This window comes from Anopheles darlingi, chromosome 2 (assembly GCF_943734745.1).
Source record: "Anopheles darlingi chromosome 2, idAnoDarlMG_H_01, whole genome shotgun sequence".
In the NCBI taxonomy this organism is placed as follows: Eukaryota; Metazoa; Arthropoda; class Insecta; order Diptera; family Culicidae; genus Anopheles; species Anopheles darlingi.
This window is the reverse complement of record NC_064874.1, coordinates 82,421,153-82,433,878: the sequence shown is the minus strand read 5'-3', so window position 1 is coordinate 82,433,878 and position 12,726 is coordinate 82,421,153. Positions and strand designations below refer to the sequence as shown.

At 49.5% G+C, this 12,726-nt stretch overlaps 1 protein-coding gene across 1 annotated transcript in view; it reads left to right on the top strand.

The window, feature by feature from the left end:
- Positions 1 to 6,910: 6,910 nt before the first annotated feature.
- LOC125949820 (chaoptin) overlaps positions 6,911 to 12,726 on the top strand; it is a 58,085-nt gene continuing 52,269 nt past the window's right edge. Inside the window, exon 1 of the mRNA XM_049677212.1 lies at positions 6,911 to 7,016. Within this exon, the coding sequence (XP_049533169.1) occupies positions 6,935 to 7,016 (82 nt within the window). The 5' untranslated portion in view covers positions 6,911 to 6,934. The remainder of the gene's footprint in view (positions 7,017 to 12,726) is intronic.

Genomic DNA, 12,726 nt, shown 5'->3' with positions numbered 1-12,726 from the left:
TAAATGCATTACCCACAGACACTCACACGCTCTAATGATCAATCAAAATAGGTTTTGATTGCTACGGTTACGGGGCAATCGATCAACGACTCAATTACCCACACCCAGCGCCACATTTTCCTCCTGTAAGCCACTCTAAGCCGTGGTTCGGGGAAAACTGCCAGAAAAATGAGTGGCCTCTAGGGGGAGGGGTGGAAACTGCAACCACCCAATAATGACACAACACACTACAATAAATTAATCCCTCATAATTTGGGCCCCTTCAACAACTGTAGTGTTTTTGGTTTTTGGCCACTCGCCACTAGAGGGCGCAGTTGAGTGCAGTATCAATATTGCAGTTGAGGCCACCCATTAGTACTCCAAATAGTAGCGTACGAGGGGCACGAGGTCAATATACTCATTCGTGGAAATTCGAACCTAATTATGCCACAACGCTGCTCACACCTCGTTGACAGGCAACGGCGTCAGCGAACGGGAGTGGGGTTGGAGAGGGAGGGGGTGTCCTCGGTCCTAATAGTCGATGGCCGATCAATCGATTACACTGTACACGGTATACAATTATCGGCTCACGGGGTTCGCTGCTGCCGATGGTGACTTTGATTGCTACAAGCTGTGACCATTATTACACCTAGTTGACGACGTTTATATTTGCTGCACCCTCATCCCCCGTAAACCCCTCATATGTACTACCCCCACCTGGATACGGATGCGTGATGCGGTGACTGACAGAAAGAAAAACAAAAATCGAAACCACCAACAAGGACCACCGTCGAGAAAAGCAAATAGAGTGAGAGAGAGAGAGAGGAAGAGAGGGTTCGGAGTTCCCGGAACCGGCAATCGAGAGTCGCTTTGCCTTGTTTCGTTCCATTACGGCCAGACCGGTCGACCGGTCCCGGCCCGAGCCAGTTGTGCGAAGTTAATCGATTGAATTCAATTAAAAAATCATTTCCAACAACCGGGACCGTATGTGTGTGCATGTGCGCGCTTACGAGGAGCGATAAGTACGCGTTACGGTGGTGGCGCTCACTCGGTGCCACGTTGGCATATTGCCGAGTGCTACGTGCTGCATCAACCAACCGGCCCCCTGGCCGGTGATTGGAACGACACCGAGGGAATGACGACGACGACGAGGACGATCGCTATACCGATGGAAGAAATCGATTTTTCTGTCTCATTAATAATGTGTGTCGAGGGGGGGTGGAGCAAAAGCAATCCCTAAAGCCAGCCAGTCAGCCAGCCGGCCAGCCAGACGAGGCCTGGCGTGCACCGGAAGGAAGGAAAAGGTGTGGCTGAAAGCAAACAATGAGAGGGAAGAGAGGTGTTCATAATTTAATGGGACGCATATTCACGAAACAAACCTTCAGCCAACAACAACCAATCCCTTCCATTCAGACTAACTGTTGCTATCGGCGCGATGAGACGCGTCTCGATGACAATATGACCAAACGACCGATCAAAGGGGGCTTCACCATCTTCATATCTTGAAGGCTTACAGACCGGTGCCGATGTACAACGCCTATAACAAGCGGGTAAGAGGCATGGGATGAGATTGGCCACCTAAAACGACGACACCGGCAGAAAGGACACTCGACGCTGCTCTTGAGGACTTGATGACAAATTTCATTTCGATCGCGGCACGGATTGCTTACAAATCCGTAACGATTTCCGCTCCGTTTGGCATTCCGTTGGGGCCTTCGCACGGAAAGAGCTGACTTGCGCGCGCGCGCGAGAGAGAGAGAGAGAGCACACTCACTGTAGCACATGGCCGTCGGCGAACATGAAAGACGGACGATGATGACGTGGACGGCGCTGAGCGCCATTCTTATACTGCTTCTTTCGATGGAGACTGCCAACAGCAGCAGCAGAAGCAACCATCGTCCGCCATGACATCGATCGAAGGCTGCGGTATAAGCCAGCAGGATGCTGAGCGGATTGGTTGTTCGCCATCGATTGCTGCGAAGATGTGTGCGCGTGTGTGTGTGTGGCTGTGGAGTGCTTGGCCATGTCAGCAATATGCTCGTTTGCTAGTTTGATGATACAATTTACTCTCGCGCTTCGAGCTACAGCGACACGAGCACGGTGTTGCATAGCAACAAAGTGGCGATCGAAAATCAAGATGCCGGAAAGGCTCTGCCATGGCGTGCCATGCCTGGCTCTTCGATGGCGTATCCTAAACGGCGTCGCTACGATACTGACTGACTGACTGTACTGAAGAGTACAATAATGGATTGTCGTTGAAGGTTGTTGAAGCAAAAAAACCCGAGAGATTACATAAGTAGATCCCGATAAGGATAAGGCGTACAAGTGGCGTTAACATTCTATTTGAACCAGTTTATTCCATAATGTATGGCAGAGTACAGCAACAAATTATAGCAAACAGTTCTTCTCCAAAAGTAGCGAATGGAATTGTTCGAGAATTCAATATGGTTCTCGAAACCCAAGAAATGTTCGCTAGTTATCCATTTATAGCCACCGTTCCATCGCCACTATCCAGCAATAAGCGTGAAACGTGCTTCCAGTCAATCCTCGCCGACTCCAAAGGACCCCCTCCTAGCGCGCCTGTCGTGCTTCCCTGTTGGTTGCTGTGCGCGAAAGTGTGACGCATTTTGATTGATTATTATCCCGAAAACGGCGTGCTGTATGGCCACCCGTGAGGTGACTTCGTGACTTGGGCCGGATTTGCGATGTGAACATGACGATAAGATGGGCATGATAGTACCTCGGGGTTATGTCCCTCCCCCGGGAGCTGTGGTGTGCTGTGCGCTCGTTGCACTCGTTGAAAAATGCCTTCGTCCCTCAACGCATCATCGCACCATCATCGTGTGTAGTGGTGCTGCACCGCAGCCCACGAACCCTCCCTGCTCCCCTTGCTCTGCTGTGCTGTGCTCTGCTTTAAAGATCCGGTAACTGTGGCCGGCGCTCGGATCGCCGGCTTAACAGGCCAGGGATCGGAGGAGATGCGCGTAATAACCGCGATGAGAGATTTGATCCGATGATGATGTATAAGCCGTCCGTCGTCCTCCATTCCTCCAGAGCGACACACACACACACACACACACACACACACACACACACACAGAAGGGGCTTTCTAGGTAAATCCGGTAGCCTCGGTAGGATAGGAATGGCGGGCCACTGACAAGGATTTATCATGTCGGTTCCTTGCATCTACTCTCCATGTTCGTGCCATCCCCAAAAAGAAGCCTTCCACTGAGTGGAAAGGCGAAGATTCCGCAAAAGTCACACCACCACCACCACCACCACCACGTCCTACAGTACTCCAAAAACCTCCCTTTCCGCTCCAGCACAAGGCGAGAGCTGATTGGGTGTTACGTGTCTGAAGTATTGTCGGACGTGATTTATTGCTTTTCGAATGGTTTTGCTATGGGAGAGAACAGACAGGACGCAGTAAGCGAACCAACCAACACCAAAGCCACCACCAGGACGGTTTGGTAGAGGGTACCATGGTTTCCTTAGATCGAAGCGCGCCAACCAGCGTTATTAAATGTGACGTAAGAGATGCCGGAATATTAAGAGCGAAGCCGGGAAGCGTGCCAGCGAGAAGCGTTTGGGGTTTTTTTTGGAGCATTCAAGCATCCTCCATAAATCGCCGAGCGTGAATTTCGAGTGAATAACCGCGTGCGCTCGGCTTTGTAGGTTAGGGTTCCCGTCAGTTGTTTGACGTCTGTCACTTTGTGACGTCACTGGAACTAATACTTGAAACCGTTCGTTAGCGTTGGATTGCTCAAGATTGGACTTTTTTTTTCTGTAAGACATTAAAGGGCGAAGGAGTTACTCTATTCCGGAGCAACGGTCAACGGAAATCATCGGTTGTATCATTTCCTCATTTCATCCATTAACGCCCCCCCCCGTTCCTCCCTTTTGAGATGTAGCTCGCGGTTGCGAGGGTTGAATGCATAAATTCATCCTAATTACGTGAACCAGATAAGCCATAATGCCGTGCTAATTATGGCCACTTTGGATTAGTGAATCCGTGCGTCACGCCTCCCCGCCCTCCCCGCTCCCTTAGCCCTGCTCCCAGGGCCATGGGCATTTCAATAAATCCCTCCAGATAGCGCCCGAGAAGCGGCGATCCCGAAACAGGACGGGCGAGCGGATAATTTGTTGGCTTACGGTCCACTTCCACCGAACGGAGAGTCCGGAGCGCCCATGTTATTCGCACTCTTTCGTACGGAAAAATGGTAACAATTACCTCGATGCGGGGCGCGGAACATCCCTCCTCCCACCTGCACTCTTTGCTGCACACCGTCCTTTCGTCCTTGTGCTGATTCCCGCGCGATCTGTAGACCATCGGCGGCCTTTCGGAAGGTCCGAAGAGAGGCCAGACCGTTCGGAATTAGCATGCAATATATCAAATTTATCCTGGCCTGGCCAGGCCAAAGTCTGATCTAGCGCAATTCCCCTCGGAAAGGGAAGGGGGATGCTCCAACGGGGGTATTCATTAATTTGAAATTCATTTCGTGTTTTCGTTCGTTCGTTCGTTCGTTCCGCGGGGGGTTTCGTTCATCCGTACATCATCATCCGTGCCCTAGTTGTTGGCCCCAAAGCCGGTTCGCCAAGGTCCTAGAAGGAAGAAGGACGAGACACACACACACACACACACAGGGTGTGAGGTTTGGGACGCTGGGCTAAAGATAATAAATATTTAAACAATTCTCTGGTTCTCTGGAATTCCCAGAACAACCGACTGGAAGCTTTGAATGGAGCTTGGAATTCGTTTCCTCTCCATTCCCCTCCCCCCCCCCCCCCCCCCCAAGTAGCATTATGACCGAGGATTCGAAATCAGACAATTAGATGGACTGGTCGTCCCGGTCCCGGGCATCGGTTGCATCTGCAGCGAGATCCGATTCCAAAGAATCCTTCAAAGAACTAGAGACCGAAAAATCGAACTCATCCCATGTTCATGTCCTCCTCCCTCACCCCCCCCCCCCATCCCCATCCCCATGGGAGAAGGTGAAGAGATCACTAACAGCACTGCAGCTAAGGGGTCAAAGCTTACTTGCCTCGATTCCCTGTGCCGTGGCCGCGTGCAGCCAGGATGGAAACTATTTTAACATTTCCTCCCCCTTTTGTTCTCCCTTTTCCTTCCTGGTACCGTCTATCGTCCCACCTCCCTCGCCCCTGCGTTTGGACAAGCTTTATGTGAAAGGGCTGCTTCCGTGCCATGCCATGCCGTGCCGTTCCGTTCCAGTTTCCGGTTTCCGGTTGTTTGGATTCGCCAACCGCCCGCGTCCACGTGTCACTGCTCCACTGCTTCTTCAGCCTCCCCCCCTTTTCAGCGGCTCTTGGGGGAATTCTTTTTTAATTACCTCGCATGTTCGGGTTTCTCAGTTCACCGGCTACACTCTTACCGAGCGTGTTAGTGGAGACTAGTGACTAGTGGAGTGGAGGAGGAGGAGGAGAAGGCAGAATGCCGGGAAATGATTTTCTTTTCGCTCTGCTCTGGCCGTGGCCGGAGACCGAGAACGAAGCCGCATGCCGCAGCCAATAAAGCTCGCTGTCGGATGGCTCGGATCGTGCTGCTGCTGCTGCTGCTGACTGTTCGTCCGTCCGTCCGTCCGTTCGTCCATTCGTTTCGAACCGTCTCGCCCCGTTATCCGCAAACTGGTGGCACTGCGGTGGTGCAAAAGGTCATGGATATTGATGATTGTTGGAAGGAAAACGAGAAGCTGCACACCGGGGCGAGAGCACCGAAAATGGAGCCTTGCGGATGGTGTCCGTTCCTCTTTGTCTGTTCGTTCGAACTCGAACCTGATTGTCGAGAGGATTGCTGGCCAGCACCATCGGAGCTGTGGTTTACAGTTGGTTTATGCGTTACGATTGAGAACTGCTGCTTCTAGTGACTGTTCTTTCCGACTTCATGGGTGCTCGTGTGTGCTTTATCAACATGAACGAGCAAATGCCAACTCGATTTCGTATCAATCCTCGAAGAGCAAGAGGAAGGTCTTTGTTATGCAATTTGTATAAAACATTTCCTTTAGGAAACGCAGAAATCTTTGCTGTAGTAGCAGCTTTTCTGGGTGATGTTAAAGCAGACACTTTCAACAGACAGTGTTTCGTTGGCACATGCTGACTCAAAGTTTTGCCAGATTGCAAGGGCCTGTAGTGCTCAAATAAACAGAACTTGCTGCTACCATTGCCTTTCTTTGGTTGCAAACAGCGGACTGCGTGGCGATGCCTTGGCTTGTACAGCTGATTTTATCTCTTCGCGCCAATGTTCCATCCATCCGACTACCGCTGACTGCCGCTGTCTACTGCTGACTATCGCTGACGTTCGCTGGCAGCGAAACAGATACGCCGTCAGCCTTTACAGCCATCGCTCGTATGTCTGTGTCTCGCGGTTCCACGTATTGAGCTGCAACTTTCTTCTCCAAACTTTACCATGATAAATGGGATAAACTTACCATGTTGTACCATCATGAAGTTGGTTGTAACTAGCGTGGATGATCATGGCCGTTGGTGCTTTTTTCTTTGGCTTCGTCGGGGATACGGATACGGAAGCAGCCCGTTCGTGGTGAACAGAGAGAACGCAGTGGTCACGAAGTATCGCTTTGTTGGATTATCGGTTTAAATTTTTCAGCTTTTCCTTTCGAAGAACAATCTCAACAATTCGCCATTCTTCAAACAAAGACTAACAATTCGTCACTCTTTCTATCTCTTCTACTCCTCTCGAACAGCTTATCAACCAGTTGTGAATAGTGATAGTAGACAGCAGCAGCTGCGATTTAGTGCAACAAAATGGCGACGCGACGCACCACACGGTCATGGCATACTGACATCAATAACCGGCTTCTGCTGCTGCCATCGATAGTGCTCATTGCGTTACAGCTCGGTCCGGTCGGTGGCTGGAAACTGGACAATCGGAACATACTCTACACGAATCAGGACATCTCGTACGAGTGTCCGACCAATACGATGTGCCGGTGTGCGAGCTTACCCAACCAGACCGCCCTCCTGGAGATCAACTGCAACGAGGTGTCGCTTTACAAGTTTCCAGGTAAGCTCCCGAACTCCCTGGCTTGTTGACCGATCTTCTCTCACACACACATACAATGGGGACTAACTTTTCCGTTTATTCATCACCTTCACGCCGCTGGTGTTACTGAGTGGCAGGAAGAGAGAGAGAGAGAGAGAAGCATTTAACATAACAGTTTAGAGTGCAAACAAACACCAATTTGCTTCCAATCGAAACCGTTCGCCCATCTTTATTCATGACGCCCGACGCGACGACGGAACCGACCTGGAACCGGAGGAGGAGGAGGAGAAGGAGCGGGGTGCTAGGAGGAGCCATCTTGAGTCAGTTCGCCAGCATAATCGATTCCGTGGTGGTGGCACCGGTGGCAATGGCGGTCTGCGTATCGGCCCGATTTTATTGAAGGATAAATATTGACCTTCTTCGACCTGCCGACGCCGTTTGACGCCATTGTTGGCCACAACCTGCACACACACACAAACACTCTCCGCTTACCGAGAACACGGATCATCTCACGGCGCGAAGCTCGGTGATAATCTACCGGAACGCGGTCACCTCTCCCTCCATCAAACATTACCACCGCCCCGAGGGTTGAATTTAAATTCCGATCAGCGCTCGGTGCTGATGGGTTCTTGGGTTGGGGTCTAGGCCTACTCTTCGCGTAACTTTTACTCTCCTCTTCCACACTGCTCACCGTCAAAAGGGAATTCGGCCATTTTGTGTTCTCTTTCAATTTCTGTTCCTTCTCAAACGCCTCCTTTGCTTCAAAAACCGGAAATACACGCAGAAAGGAAGAGCGAGAGAGAGAGAGGCGCTGGTTCGGGACACCCCTTAGTGTCAACCAGCACCCCGGGGGACAGGGTGCTGGGGACTTCCTTTCCCCCCCCCCCTCCTCCCTCGGCGTGAAAGGTGCTGTTCGTTCGCCCGCAGCAAGAACCTTTTCCAGCGCCTGCTTCTTGTTGCACATTCGGTGTTCGCGTGATCGCACCACTCCAGCTCCAGGGGAAGGGGGCCCATCAAGGGGAGGTGGGGAAGGGGTCTGTTCGCTTTCTTTTTACAGTCTAGTTCCCAACAAACCAAACACACACACACACCAAGCCAGCCCGGCACCTTAAGCAAATATCACTAACAAGCTAGTCGCACTTCAATCGTTGTGTCCTTTTGAAGAAGTGTCCTTTTGCGTCCTTCCTCCTGGGACTCCTCTGGGGAGATTTCTCACGGTCTCCCTCTCTCTGTCGAGGTGTCTCACAGGTGTGAGGTGCCTGAGTGAGTATCCCACTTCACGGTCCACTGTGCATCGTTTCGCAAGGACTCTGGCGGCAAGGACAAGGCGCACAGGCCGGGCCTGGTTGGCTTTCAGGGAGTCTTATTCGCTGGGCTAAGGGTACTTTTGGTCTTGACTATATCTTCAGTATCTTATCCACACCCAAAGTACGTCACTGATGGCAGAGAACGCGCGAGAGAGAGAGAGAGAGAGAGAGAGAGAGAGAGAGAGAGAGAGAGAGAGAGAGAGAGAGAGAGAGAGAGAGAGAGAGAGCGAGAGTTTCCTATTTGTCGAAATCGTTGAAGCGAGTTTCTTGGAGTTTTTTTTATCCCGCGGAAGCTTTCTACCACCAAGCCCCTTCGCCCGTTTTGCTTCATTTATGCTCCCAATCTCCGCGCCCCCCTCCGGCTCCCCTCGAGCTATTCGCAAATAAGAGGATTGGGATTGTTTATTTTGACATTTTGTAATGTGGTGCGCTGGCTGTTCGCTCGCTTGCTCCCGCTGTGTTTGCTGCTGCGGAAAGCATCCACCCACTCCGAGCATCCACCCACTTGCCTGCTTTCCGAGGGACGATTTCATGTCGATCCCGTTCGTGTGTATGTGTGTGTGTGTGTGTGTGTGTGTGTGTGTGTGTGTGTGTGTGTGTGTGTGTGTAAAGTTAAAAATAAGATGAAAAGAAAGCAGAACACAGCTCGCACCGTGGTCGCTTCGCCGGAATCTTGTTAGTTCCCCCTTCCTTCCACGCTAAGCACACACAAACACATTCACGAAGCACCTTTTCTGCTTTTGCGGTCCCAAAAAAGGCGGCATCAAACACCGAAGCAAATAGTGCCGATGGTTGGTTTGTAGTTTTGCTGAGAAATCAAATTATTTTCGATAAAAGTCAGCTCTCGGTGCAAGTGTATGCGGTCCTCTCTCTCTCTCTCTCTCTTCCGTGTGTACGTGCGTGTACATGTGTGTTTGAGTGTGTGTCGTTGGCCCAAATGGCGCATCATTACGATCAATATGTCGGAAGTGGCAAAGTAGAAAACCGCAATTTGTGCAACCAAATCGAGTGATTTGTGAGTGGCGACAACTCGTTATTTCCTCTGCATGCACACACACACACACACTCCAGCACACACCGGAACGACAAGAACGACAGGGGTTGCCATTTGTTTACTTCCAACCCGGTTGTGGAGTGGAGTGTCTTCCTTTTTGTAGAGAGAGTGTGTCCCGGACATACGCGCGCCAGGTGTGTGTTTCCGTTGCCATTTTCTTTTCCTTGCTTTTCCACCTCAGGGACCACCACCACCATCGCATTGATCGATGTGTTATGAAAAGCACGCGACATCCTTGGCTCTCGGTACAACGTCTGACAACAACGTCATGAGCTCTACCTCGACTCGACCACCTTCTCCGTGCTCACTCACACGCTCGCGTGACGTGCCTTTCTGGTGGGTTGGTTAGGGCTGGCTGGCTGGCTGGCTGGCTGGCTGGCTGGCTGGGTTCTGAAGTGGCAACCGGGAAACCGAAGCCGAAGCCGAAGTAGTGTGTGGCCCTCACTTCGATTGGTATTTCTCGTATTGGCCACCGAGGGGAAATAAATTGCCATTTTGTATCGCAAGACGTTCTTGAGCTTCGATCGAGGAGGCTCTAACGGTGCTGGCTGTGTGTGTGTGTGTTCGAGTGTGTCGCGGAATTGGGAATGGCAATTTTCATTCGAGGGGGCCGCAATTACGCTTGATGGCAAATGACGTCATTTAAAAAGGAAAGGAAAAATGGTTTGGGCCGCTTGAGAGCAGTGGAAGCCGGATGGCTAGCGGATTGATCACACCGGTGCCCACCGGTACACGGTCGGAGTGGGTGGAGCGTGGCGGTCTGTCAAGTGGCAAATGATTGGATGGTATTAGGATGCTTTGATGTTTCCGCTCGGAATTCCTTCGGGTAGGAATATCCCCACACCCCGGTATGCTCACGCTTTTCCACCAATCAATCACAGGTTTTATTTTCTTTGTTATGCTTATGCTGTCAAAGCAATTAATCCAGCTTGTGTTAAAAGAGTTTCTGTTGCAAAACTATCCACATTTTTTCTATCGAGAACGCTAGATGATTGATATAGGGTACTTGAGGTTTTCTCCGATGTAGGCGTTAAAAAATATAGCAAGCCCTTGTGTGCTGTTATTTACCATGTATCTTTCTTGACAGTTTTAAAACCAAAACGGGTACCCAGAAGAAAATTAATTATCATATGTGACGCCTGTTTTATGTTTTTAGTATCGGTACTTTTTTAAATGACTATAGAGTGTTATTGATTAGAGTTATGGTTCTAAGTGATGGATTTTTTATGTTCTGGTTCTTGTTCTTTTTGATGCCATGGTGGTGCAACTTCACATAAATGCAGCCAAGTAATATTCAGCAAATTAATTCGTTTAACTGAGAAAGCGATTACTTCACTTCAATTTTAAGTTTTTTATACCTTTCTGACCTTCAAAATGTTCCATTTGAAGAGGGAAAGCCATTGAAATTCTACCTTTTTATTGCAAGACGCATACTACGATTGACAGTTTTCAGTGACAGCTAGAATCAAAAGCCGTGGCCACACGGGGCGAAAACTCTAGCGCAAACGAAAAAAATAATGTCAAAACGGTTTCGCTTAACCCTTACACGCTGTCAAACTTTTATACGTCCGCGGACTTTTTCGCTGAACCCTTGACGCTATCGAACGCTTTATTTACGAAAATGTAGGTTCTTTTCGTATTGTTTTTGCATTTTTAATATAAATATAACAGCAACAGCAACAATATCGTTAAAAACTGCAAAATTTATTCGGAAATCAACTTCAGCGGCCAAAACACAGATGAAAACAATACGTTTGACATTTCGGCATAAATTTTCGGGTTTTTACCCCTGCCACACGAAGCGAAAACATTTTGGCATTAATGTGCAAATTTGCGCGCAAATTTTCGCTCCGTGTGGCAGCATCTAAAGTGTTTGACAGACCGAACGAATTGTCGAAGCTACATACGTGTGACATGATTGTAGTAGAACATTTGGTAGTTTTCGTAGTGGAATGAATTTCGTAATGGAAGGAATATTGCTGTAAACATCTGCTAAAAACGTTGAGGCCAGTTGACATTGAAAAACTATTAACATATTAAATCACTTTGTCTTTTAAAAATATCATCAGCCGTGCAGAACTATAGCGCAACGGTTCTTTATTTGTGCAACTGATGCCATTAGCTAAGCAGTAAATTGATTAATTAGAAAAGATTAATTAAAAATATGACTAACACATGACGGAGATCTGCACTACATACTGTTTGAACTGTGTTTGAACATTTAAAACACAAGTAAACCGTCTGTAGTAAAGCTGTTTGGTATGCTGCCTACCGACCACCACCGATCAGTCATGCTTCGTTTCTCCTGCACTTTCTTTCTCCCTCTCCATCTGGAACCCCCGACTCTGTAACAACTTGATTTGTCGCGAGCGTACGCCGAGAACGTCACTTGAGGCAACTGTTATTGATCGCCGCATAAAAAGCATTATGCCGATCGCAAAAGAGCGGAACTCCGTTACTTCCGGCCGTATGCGCATGGTTCCACCTCGACCACTTTTCACTCGTGGAGTGGGAAGGTGAAATTATTCATTTCAAACAAAATAAACTTTTAGTAGCTCCAGCGAGTGAGCATTCGCGCGGCCAAAAGTGCGTTCGATCCACTTCGGCCACTTGGTCCGGTCGCTATGGCCATGGCCATCATGGCCATGTCATTTCACACCCAACCAACCACCACCAGCCCTTGCCATAAACCAACCCGCCGGACCATTAAATGGAAAAGCTCATCCCCCAAGCCTTCGGGCCCGAATCATCCACCGAAGCGTCCCAAAATGGACACTCCCCCCACCTTCTAGAAGGCCATACATTACACTTCGAAGAGAAGTGGCTCATGTGTGTGTGTGTTTGGAGGCGATATATTTTTTGGCCATGTCACGGGTTCGTGACTTCGTCCCTCTACTGGCCACTGTGTAGGTGTATGTGTGTGTGTGTCTTGGTGTGGCCCGGGACTACACGGTAAAAACCAGTAAAATATGGCCAATGAAATATTGAAATGCACCGTAAAGAAGGTGATTTGGATCGGCCGCACGTGTCTGGCGTATCTCCTGGTGGTTCCATCTCGGAGTGCGAACCGTAAAATACGACTTTCCATTGGCATTTCCAAGGGGCAAGTGAAAATCCACATCCAACGTGGCCCTTCGAGTGCCAGAGAAATTACACAAAACACAAAAAAAGAAAAAAAAACACACACACACACAACGAACCACGGTACTAGTGTAACGGAATGGAAATGGGCAAAATAGTGTGAAGATGCCTCCAGGTACCGATTCTTCGGTCGAACTGCACCGTGCTCTACGAGGAGTAGTGATCGATGAAGCGCAAAGAACGCAGCAGCACCAGAAGGTTGAACCGAGTTGTCTTCAAGGGAACGGGA